At 40.3% G+C, this 11,503-nt stretch overlaps 1 protein-coding gene across 1 annotated transcript; it reads left to right on the forward strand.

The window, feature by feature from the left end:
- Positions 1-5,581: 5,581 nt before the first annotated feature.
- On the forward strand, positions 5,582-11,066 carry LOC140923560 (uncharacterized). The gene is made up of 5 exons (XM_073373633.1): positions 5,582-5,962; positions 6,194-6,356; positions 6,954-7,890; positions 10,068-10,190; positions 10,752-11,066. The coding sequence occupies exons 1-5, from the start codon at positions 5,701-5,703 to the stop codon at positions 11,064-11,066; spliced, it is 1,800 nt and encodes a 599-aa protein (XP_073229734.1). The 5' UTR covers positions 5,582-5,700.
- Positions 11,067-11,503: the final 437 nt, after the last annotated feature.

The raw sequence follows: 11,503 nt of genomic DNA on the forward strand, positions 1-11,503 counted from the left end.
TCAGCCTTCCGTTTAATCTTTGTGATAGTAGTATATAATATGTAATTGTGCAGACAGAGCAAAGTGAGTATATAGATGAACGTTTGCGAAGGGATCGTAGAATATGTAGAGTGCTTGATTGTATTAAAGACCTTTCAGGAAATTAAATCTCCTGGAAACGATGGTTTTACTGTCGTGTTTTACCTTCTACGGCCTGTAAAACTCGGCACCTTTACCGGTGTAAAGTGGTAAGCGTATACTGATCAGCCGAAATGCCAACAGAAGTTCTTGATATTCCGGTTAATTCTGTCAGTGTCACTCCTTTTAATTTTAAGTTAAATCCAAAGTATTTCTGAACCAAAAAAGCCAATGATTTTCTTGTTTCAGCAACAACAGCAACGCAAAGTGAGACGATTAATTTATTGCCCATGTCATTTGTAATAAGAGGGCAATTTACTACTGATGAAAAGCCAATTCCTAATCAAGGGAAAAAAGTTATCTTTATCTCGAAGTTCGTTATAAGGTTAGCCGTTAACTCGTTTGTAACACCAGTTTACGACGCAGCTAAGCTTGATGCGTCGTAAACTGGTTATACAAGCGACCTTTTCGCGGTATGACCATACTCTACCAATACTTGAGTCAGGTGGACCGTTGAGGATTTGAAGCCCTGACCGTGTTTAAAGCAATTTCATATTACAGTCATTGCTTTTGTATACTTGGAGTGCAAACAAGTTTTATCAAGCAAATCAAATTATTCGAGCAGGCAATACCCTGTTTATAGTTCGTACAGAGTCGAGCGAAATGATATCACTGTTTAGAACAGAGGACAAAAATCCATAGCCTATCCAACGGCGCATCCCCGTATACGCCCGTACACCCCTCGGGTGTAGCTCCATGCAACAATACTTCTGCAGCCTTGATGAAGTCCTGGCGGCTTGAAGTTAACAGTAACAAAGTGTTTACGATGTTCTAGATAGAAAAATAGCCTTTTATTGTGATTAACAAGTACTCGCAAAGCGTTATCATTACAGACGACCCATGTAAGCATATCTGGCCAATTTGCCACCCTATTATAGTAGGATGGTTTATTTATTCGCTCATCATTATTAACACTATCCTATTTAGCACTACAGTCAGTTGCAGGAGATCAACTGCGTTTTGCTTTACTCTGGAAGGAATGATAAACAGCAGGAGCCAGTAAGACGGAGCGAGCAACTTCCATGTACTAGTTTATTTTTAGAACGATTTTGGCGCCAATTTAGAATCATTTATGCACCTATCAATGTAAACCCCGTGGGGGGGGGGGGGGGGAGTGCGGGCAAGGGGCGGGGATTTGACAAATTTTGAAAATTTTTGATCAAATTCCCCAGTGTGGGAAACGAGAGGTCAATCAAAAGTATCAAAAAAGCCCCCACCCCAGGGGAAAAAAATCTAAACAAACAATACTATAATACTATATAAAACGAATAAAAGAACATTTCAAAAGTACGTTCTTACTACTTTTATTTAACGTCAACATAAGCTCCGTTAAGTTACTCGCTGTAATTAAGTATTTTCTCTCTCCACTAGCATCTCTTATTTTGAACAACAAAATCACTCCAGGAAGATTGACCGTGCTATTATAATATTAATGAAACGTAAAATGCTTATAACATCTGCTCAACATGTCGGAACAGGTCGGATCAGTGACCCGTAAAAAATCCTCTGACTTTCATGGTGGAATTCGATTTCAATCGAGTTTTACAATCAGATGGAAACTTGAAGATAAAAACTTTCTCAAAATAGACATTATCTGTTTAGATGACAGTTTAAAGTATCGGATTATGGCGATTAAAACAAATGAAAACTTCATACCACAGGTAGCCCAAGCTCGAAATATGAGCATCGGCGAGCATCGGCATTGTTGCGTAACATTCAAAATATAAGGATTTGTATGGGAAAAAAACCTATCGTTTCTGTAGCCTACGAAAGTGAAAGGATAAAAAACAGCTTACCTTACTTAAAATGTGTGTTACGTCTCTCTTGTGTGGTCCACGGGCCGATTTATGACCGTTTTATGGGTTTTTATGTAAACGGTTTTCTCTATATATAAAGGTTTAACCTTTATATAGAGAGTTCATACCTTTCTCCACGAGCGTGACTTTCAGATAGCCTCGAGGGACGGACTTGGTAACCGCTTCTGAATTGATACCAGGCTTCTGTCGGTCAAAGTCAAATGTCCCGACCGCGGGGTCGCTTCGCACGATCAAAAGCCCGACAGGGGATAGTCTCAGGCATCAAATCCCCGCCCCTTGCCCGCACTTTCCCCCCCCCCCCCCCACGGGAAATATATTGATAGGTGCGTTATCTCTTTTAAATCACACAAACCAGGCAGCAAAACCTACGGACCTAACAATGATATTTTTGACCTTTTAGAGGCATTTAATTTTCCCTTTTGATGTCTTATACTTCGAATGCGCTCATAGGCTGATCGGAGATTCCATTTTCGCGGAAAGAAAGTGCTCTGAAATGAGTCTAAAAATAAACCGGTCCTTGAAAACCCCGTGACATACTAGGTCTAGTATGGGAGTCAGCTCTCTCCGGAAATAGCTGGTGGACAGTTTGTTACGCCGTGCGCAGAGTTAACGTAACTGCGACCCTAATCGTCTCTTCCCAGCCATCGGGGTGGATCGGCTCTGCTCTGCTTTCTTTACTCTTAAGGTGGAAAAACACTGTGTTTTGGGGCCGAGTCAGCTGGTCCTGGGCGACGGGGGGGGGGGGGGAGGGGGTAGGGGACTCACAAGAGAGGATAACGCTCTCTTGGGACTCATTGATAGTTTTTTGGTTACAATTAAACCACTGCATACAATGGCAGCATGGCAGGAACTGCTGAGTTTGACGTTGGGCTGATCTACAGGCGCAACTTTTAGTTTGACTGACTTTTTCTTTCATTTGAAAATACAATCGTAGCTTCAGCGCGACAGAAATACTGACCTTGGGTTGTATTAATCCTTCTCACTAATATTTATTAATAGCTTTTTTTTTTTAAACTAAACAAGAAAAAATCTCTTGCCAAATTTAGTCGAAGTTGATATACTGAGCTTTTTAGTACTCACAATAGAATCAAACTCACAATATATTGTTAACTCGTCCTTCGACCAACTTACATGTTAACCCCGAATCACGTCCGCTCGGGTCATTTATAGTCCTTGACCCACATTAGCTTCCTTTCTTCTTCGGGTTTCGCTGGTCGATGCAGTTTGGATGAAACAATAGCTATTTATTATTTTATATTAGTGTTAGTAAACAGAAACCCCAGCCATAAATTTTGGGTTCTAAATATCAAATCTGCGAGAGGTAAAGTCAATGAGTCGACAATAACGGCAATCAAACCGATGCTAATCTGATTTTCTAGAAAATTGTAAACAAGAAGGCCTACCAGTTTAATAAATCAAATCATGGTTTGGTGGATATTATCTGCCGAGCACTGGATCACACAATATCGGCCCCATTAAGATAATGGCGGATTTGTGAGAAATTGCCGTACGTTTGAGCTCAAGTTGTTTTACTGCTGCAACTGTGGGATTGAGTTATGACTCCATTTAACCCTTTGAAAAAAAAGAAGAAAAACACGGAAGTAGCTTCAGCGGGACAGGTGTTAAACTGAATGTTTTTGTAGCCGGAATCAGAAAGCAATGAGCTAGTGCGGGGTACGTGACGTTTGCTACGTGACTACATCTGATACGGACCAACAGTATAGACGGAAGTTTATCGTAATTGGGAGTTGGGAATCTCACTGTTTTGGGGTAGTCAAGTCCTGGGGGCTGGGGTAACAAAATCACTGCACGGCCGGAACTGCTGTAAGTTTGAGCTTGGGCTGATTTACTGAGCAACTTTTGGATCCACTTCTGATTTTTCAATTCAAAATTAAGAAATGAGAATGAAGAATGACGGAGACGAGTTGAAGGCTTCAGCGCAAAGGAAGCAGTGATAAACAGTCAATTAATGACCAGCTTAATGTGGGTCAACGTTACAGCAAATATGCAATGGGAAGCAATTTCCTTGAATTCCGCCGGCGATAAGCCGGACCGCTTAAACAGAGGTTTCACTGTAAAATGCTTACTGATCAATAAATACTCAGAACTTTAATTATTGGAAGGCTGATTATTATCCACGATTGAAAGTTAGGCGAGGTCTTTCTCCCTCTTACTGAAATTGTATTTTAAGATCTCAAATAATACAAATCGGGTTTTTGTTCTTGCCAAAGTTTACAAAATGCTTCACTGGAATCAGGTAGAATTACACTGCTATGTAGTTAATTGTTAAGTTTTAGTGCTTCCACCAACTTCATCCTACTGCTTCGCTTAACTTCATACCTAATAGTTTCTCATCCTGAATTATTTATTGTCGATCCTTGTGCCACACTGACTTTTTTCTACCTCAGTCGTGTTAGGCTACTCGATGCATTCCGTTTTTATCAAATATTTTCCACCCGGCCGCTGACTTTTGCTTTAGGTTTTGAGTTAAAATCTCAAATTTTCGAAAAGTCAAATCAATGTAAACCAAAATTAACGACAGGTCAAAGTCATTTTTGCAATTGCGTTGCTTTACTGATTTTTTAGAACATTACTGACACAAAGGCCGACCAGTTGAATGAACGACCTCAATATCGGTCGTTCAAGTTATGTAAACAGATTTGTCCGGAAACAAAGAAAATTCTCAGGGATTTCGTTTCAGGCCGGGCACCGGACTCAACGTCTGGTCGTTTGACGTGTAACGTCCGGTAGTTAACACACGAAATAGTGATTTCTTAAAGTGGGAAAATCGTTTCTTTTTCTTATTTATTGATCAAAGATAAATTTGACCCTCTGAAGATCGTATTCACAAGCAGATCGAGACGCTGAGAGCAGCCCAGAAACATCACCAAGATTTTCACTGATTCAGCTTCAGTGAACTGATTTTTCTGATGGGCCAATGCAACAACTGTACTGGGAACATTAAAATTTCTATCTGTAAAACATCTGTCGACGGACACTCTTCGTACGCTCTTTCCGAATGGAATTGGTTTTGGAATCAACTGAAAACGCTCAACTGGAAACCGATAGTTATAAAAGCCAAATCAAATATTTCATTTTTTGTAAGCAGTTTTTAATGCCTCTGAAGGTCTTCTCGGTTAACAAATTCCGCTCCAAGAAACGCCGGAAATTTCATTTCCAATTTTAAAAAATTTCCCGGGGAAACATGCCCCCTGACCCCGGTACCCCCCTAGAATTTCGTGCCTCCGGCACTCAACGTTCGCGCCAGCGGCACGAATGGTGCAAGTCCGCCAGCTGGACCTCTGACTCCGGTATTTGCAAATGCTACCGAAAACTCTGAGTTCTAGTAAGTTTTTGAGCTTGGGCTGTTAGTTACTGTCGCAACTTTTGGATTCACTGTCCCTAACGAATTTTTTCATTGAAAATACAATGAAGTAGCTTCAGCATAGTAGGAATTCTGACGTTTGAACTTTGGTTGTTTTGGTGCTGCAACGTTTGGACTGTCTATTTTTGGTTTTGAAAATACTGAACTAAGTAGCTTCAGCGCAACAGGTTGGAACTTAACTGACTGTTTTGCAGAATAGAGGCAATGATAAAGCACCTTTCAGCAAGCAGAGTATTTAAGGAACCTTGTGACCAATGCTTCAACACTTCATTCTCTCATTTGCTAGAGTGAAAATCACTCGATAGGCAGTCAATTTTTGTCATGGACCTTAAACAAGAATTGGAATTGAGCGATACCAAGAGTCTGGTGTCGAAGCGGCCTCGTTGGAAGTCTAAGCTCGTTATTGGCGGTGCTGTTACAGCAGTTTTGCTGCTAGGTGCAATGGTGTCTATGGCTGTGTATTTTTCGCTGACCGCAAAACAGAAGTCAGCTCGTTTGGTAGAAGTTGATCTGAATGAGGGCGAAACGCTTACGTATCAAGTGGACCAACACATCCAGCTTCAAGGAAGCGATGTACAAAAGGGTAAATCTTTTTCATTTATACTTGGCTTATATCTACCTTATTCCAAAGTTAATGAAGTATATTCAGTGAAAGTCTTTTTTGGTGCAGTTCTTCTTAATTCTTCAATAACATATAAACCAGGAATTTATTAGCCATGCACATAGCACGTTTTGATAATTTTTATAATCCTGATATCACTTTGGCAGTAAAGGCGTAATACTTCTTGACATTTTTCTTCGTACTTTTTCGCAGTAACAATCCGTGCGATAGTGGGCATCCGGGTTCTCAACAAGACTTCTGACGAGTACTGGTTCCTAATGAAATTCAAGTTGTCCCTATTGGGTGGAAATCCGGCCATGAAAGAGCAAAACATAATGACAGACTACTTTCTAGTTCGACTCCAGATTGCCTCAAGGTAAAAGTGGTTGAAACTTACCAAATCAAATTTTTATTCAAAGCTAATTTTTTACCCGCAGACTCATTCTTTCACTGTTATTCATAACAACACCATAAAACGTGAAAAGAAATCTTCGTCGGCTTTTAGGATGTAGACTACCGAAATTTCATCTCTTGACGGTGTAGGTACAACTGTGATTCTCCTCGTCTCGTGTAAGGGATTCCGGATTTCAGTATCCAGGAAATTTTTGCTTGTGAAATCGGGAATTCAGGGCTTTGGAATCTGGAATACAGCTCAAGGAATCCGGAATCCCACTAAGGATTGAAATGCGGCTGATCCAAATTCCACTAAAAAACAATGGGATCCAGTTCCTGGAATCCGGAATTCACAGCGTGGAATCTTCAGTGTACGTTCCTAGTGAATTTCTTTCCTAGCGTGAATTTTCTACGATCGCCGGGTTGAATCGCCCAGAAAACTGCCTGAAACAAACTAAAGTGACAACTGTCCTTTCAAATAGATTTTGATTTTCAAATCGCCTTTTTTCAAACATCGCCCACATTCCTTTGCTTTCTCCTTGGCTGACTTGTTACTCATTTTTTATTTTAGGCCAACAAGCCCCCCAAGAAACAAAACCAGCGAGTCATTTGAAGTTTTCGGGCCTCGAGACATTCATCCCGATCTTCTCCGTGAAGTATACAGCATCTTAGAGCAACTACTCCCAGCTGTGCAACGAAACCTGTACGAAGATGTTGACGGACAGAAAGTGGCAGATTCGAATTCACCCGATTATGAAGAATCTCCTTTGCTTCCTTGTTCTGTTAAAATGCACCGACAGGCAGTCACATCAGACAAGAACGTAGTTCTTATAAGGAATCATTTTGACCGCGCAGATTTTGTTAACTTGTCCTCCGAAATTGATTTCGATTTGAAATATTCTGATTCGGCGTTCATTAACAAGAGCAATGGAATGATCACAGAGAGCCGTGCGTATTTTTCAGAGGAGCTGAATTTCGGGGAACCAATTCATAGAAATAGCAGTTCTGATGTCAGATCTTTGAAAGTAGCTATGACAAGCCTGGTTACCATGATTGAATTACCAAAATACTTCGAAGAGGCGGAATCCGAAAGAATAAAAGTCCACCTTTTCGCGAGCCTCCCTCTTCCTAAGTATAAGAGCACTTTTTCTGTTAAGGAAACTCGAAAAGTGCAAACAGGCCGTGCGGTTTCTAATTTAACCCTAACACCATCGGAGAATCCGTTGGTCAACCAAACGTATGATTCAAACAACTCGTCGAGCACTCTTCTTACACGATCCCGACGATCGACGAACTTAGATTTCGATTACTCTGACACACTGTTTCAAAAGAAGGTACTCGGGATAATGGTAAAGGTCACCGCACGGTTGAAGGTACAAGAAGACAACAAAGTGCGTGGGACAGCCGTTCTTCATATTGGAAGATCTGACACAACATTATTTGACGAGGAATATAAATGGCGTCAATTGCAGAGGAAGCAACCTTTTCGTAGGTCATATTCTTTTAGCAAAACCATAGTAAGTGCAAGTTCTCTTTTTTGGTATACTTTCATTAAGAGCCGGTATTAACTAAGTCGTCATTCAACATTTAGTCAGTATATACAGAATCCTCAAAGATGGTTAGTCGTGCGCGCGTGAATTACTATAAAGACAATTTTGGCAACTGAAGGAATTTTGATATGTAATAGACGATTCTTTACACTGGTTAAAAGAGAAAAAAGCTCTCCTGACTGTGGTCCAATACTAGACAAAAGATAAACAAATACACTGGATAAAAATATAAAAATTCTATTGTTTCATTCACTGTCAGGGTGGAAGTGAATAATGGTCGCTGATACGTCATGAGCTACAGATAGTTGACCTCCACCGAGCAATATTTTATGCGTATTCTTGCATTTGTTCCGTTGAGTTTTCAGTTTAGTCAGTCATTCGATTATTTCGTCTTCGGGTCGCTGTGAACTATTTCTCCATTTCCTTGTGTTCATCTACCTGAAAACGAGGTTACTAAGATAACCAATCAGAGATTGCTCCAATAACAGTCCAATGTTTCCTAAGTATTGGATCAGATCAGTTGTAACACTGAAAGTAATTGCATTCTTCCTCTCAAATATTTAACCATTCTAGCAAACCTCCTCAGATAAGAAAGCCGCTTTCAATTTTTTGCAATAAGATCTCGTGTGACCAAGAGAGAATTCTTTTGATGTGACACACTGTTAAAGGATTTCTAAAAGTCCACAAAAGCCGCTGCCCCAACGCTGCCGTCTCCATACCTCAGTCAGCTGACCTAGTAAGAGTACCGTGGAGTACCCCCGTCTATAAGCCCATTGCTTGTCAGTAATCAGCTAATTCACCTCGAAAACATGTTGCACCAGTCTGTAATTAATTTTCGCTTGGAAGATTTTACTCGGACCACTCAGAAGGGAGACCGATCTATATACAATTGCCACAGTCAGTCTCGTCCCATAATTTTTATACACTAAGTGTAATTTAAAAGTGTAGCCAATGTTTTAGTGTCTGAAAACTTGTAAAAGTTTAATTACATTAGCCCCTGGTGTTATTAGTCTTGCCGTCTTCCACGAAGAGAAAAGTAAACTACCCTTCGTTCGGTATTGTAGCTGACACAATAGCATTTCTTGTCAGGTATTAAAAAATGTTTTAGTAGAAAGCCAGTATAGAGAGATAGAGAATAATACATGGTCGCGCGGAGATATGGAATTTATCTTCGAGTGTTCACATCGATATCGAACGAGTGAGCGCAGCGAACGAGTGAGATATCGAATGTGAACACGAGAGTGTGTTTATTATATAAACATACTGATGACGGCGTTTTTGATGATTTTCCGAAGATTTCCGACCACCTTCCGAAGATTTCCGAAGATTTTTCAAATTGTCCCGAAGACCAGACGAACGTTCCCGAACATTTTCCGAAAATTTCCGAAAATTTCCGAAGATGTCCGAAGATTTCCGAAGATTGCCGAGCACTTTCGAGGAAGACCCGAAGACGTTTCGATGATACACCAACGAATTTAAGTACAATTTAAGAGACAAACCTGATGTCAGTGAAATTATCGATATCTTCACATGTAAAAATATCGTATTTTTACGTGTGTTCAGATACCACATTTCTCGGTGGTAGAAATCCTTATAAAACACTGCAGTTTATATAACAAGAATATTTATTTTATAAATTAGTAGCCAAGAACTCAATTGAATCAAATAAAGTAAAATCCCGCGACTAAGAACCCGGTTTTTTAAGCCTATTAGGCTAAAATTTGCAAGTTAGGCCCCCTGTATACAAGAACCTGTTTATCCTCTAAATATATATACAAAAAAAATCCACACTTGGACAAATAAGATAAGTCAACATGTCATTCAGAATCGTCTTTGGAGACATAGGTGTCTTATCACTCCAACTGCAATGTATTGATATGCAGATTTTTCATAAGGAATAAGCTGAATATACCACTAAATACCCTTAGCTTTAAGGTATTTTTTTCTTCAGAAAATAAGAACCCTTTTAGGAACCTACGTAGCCTAAATTTGTGCTAATACCATTTATGTAAGAACCTGTTTAGGCCAACTTGGGAAACTGCAAGTTCTTAGTCGCGGGTTTTTACGTACTGCAATAGGAGCCCATTATTACTAGACGGGAATTAATAAGTGTTTAACGCATTTGCATTTTTTTCTCTTCTCAGGACATTAACATTCCTGTACTGGCCTACAACCTTGGGGCAACCTTCAGCCTGGGCTTTAAAGCCGGTTATTCAGTATCGTATCCTGTGTCACTGAGCCCTTCAAGCATTAAGCTTAATGTGCAGGTAAATAAGCTATTTATCTTCTAGTACTGGACTACTCTTACCTTAGTGGGCCCCATTGTTAGAAAGGCGAAAAGTTAACAGTGGTCTTTATCCCTCTCACTGAAAATTTGTTTTGAAATACAAAAATACTATTACGGCCGATCACACTACCATTTCACGACTGTGGCCGATTTAGAGCAGTGTACCACATTTCTAGATTTCATGACCTACTTAGCAAGAGCCAATTTTGCTCTGAATCCTCCCAAAACTAGGTGGTTGTTGCGGCGATAGGTACTCAAACGTTAGAACACTGTACTTTACCAGTCAAGTAGGGGATTCCATCCGAGTATTTTACAACCTCGTTCCCAGGGTTCTCTCCTACCCGTCCCTGAGAGAACCTGGGAACGAGGTTGAGTATTCTTGGCTGCTCAGTAGGTGAACTCAAAATCGGCGGTCGAGATGTCAAGTTAACGATAATCAAAATCATTTGATCGTTTCATTGCTTTTCTGATTTTTTGACCAAGTCAAAATCGCCGGCAACGATTTTTTTCTTTAATTAATGACTTTTGATTTCGTCTTCAGATCAAGCCTTATGCCCAAGCCACAGCTAGCATTCGAGGATACCTCTCTATACTTCACGTAATCAAGGCCGGTGTGTCCGGAGATGGGACTTTAGTTAATGCTGGTTTGCCTATTAAGCTCTCCTTACAAGTACACCCCTATAAACAGTGGTGTGCGACTGTGTCTTACGACCTGACAGCATTGAGGATGACTGCTAGTGTTTACTATCAGTTATGTTGGCCGTTCCTTAGTTGTGGTTCCCGGAAAACTCTTTTTAGGCTAGGGTCATGGAGTGCATTTAATCGGAACGGGAAGCTCATAGATCGCTGTGGTTGATAAACGTATGAGTGAATGAGGAGTCTTTTTTCACCATTGTTGATACGCTTAAGGGGTAATTATTCATATGCAGGAAGACTGGCAAATGGGTGGGCATGGGGAGGGATAAATTAGTTTTGTGTCCCCTTGAGGGTGAAGTAGAAAACTCTTTATAAGTGTAGGCAAAAAAGTACCGCTAAGCATCATAACCAGTATGGTTTCTAAAAGTCTATTATGACGGAGCGAGGTTTATAAGATTACTGGTGGATTCAGGTTTGGGAGTTTGACCGAACCACCATTAGATAACCCCAGACAAACAAATTACGGCCCTTTTCCACGTATCTCTCATCCATGTTTTTAATATGAATATAATAGGTCAGTTTCCAATTTTCAAAGTTAGCTCTCTGAATCTTAATGCGAATTTCATTTGTTTTATACCCTGTCAGTCAGCCACGGAG

The sequence above is a fragment of the Porites lutea genome, chromosome 13, assembly GCF_958299795.1.
Source record: "Porites lutea chromosome 13, jaPorLute2.1, whole genome shotgun sequence".
NCBI lineage: Eukaryota > Metazoa > Cnidaria > Anthozoa > Scleractinia > Poritidae > Porites > Porites lutea.

Excerpts from the sequence above, each read along its gene's own strand:
- LOC140923560 (XM_073373633.1), top strand. The coding sequence starts at position 5,701 with ATGGACCTTAAACAAGAATTGGAATTGAGCGATACCAAGAGTCTGGTG. Across the intron at positions 5,963-6,193 it reads AGGAAGCGATGTACAAAAGG|TAACAATCCGTGCGATAGTG; the intron begins GTAAATCTTTTT and ends ACTTTTTCGCAG. Across the intron at positions 7,891-10,067 it reads ATTCTTTTAGCAAAACCATA|GACATTAACATTCCTGTACT; the intron begins GTAAGTGCAAGT and ends TTCTCTTCTCAG.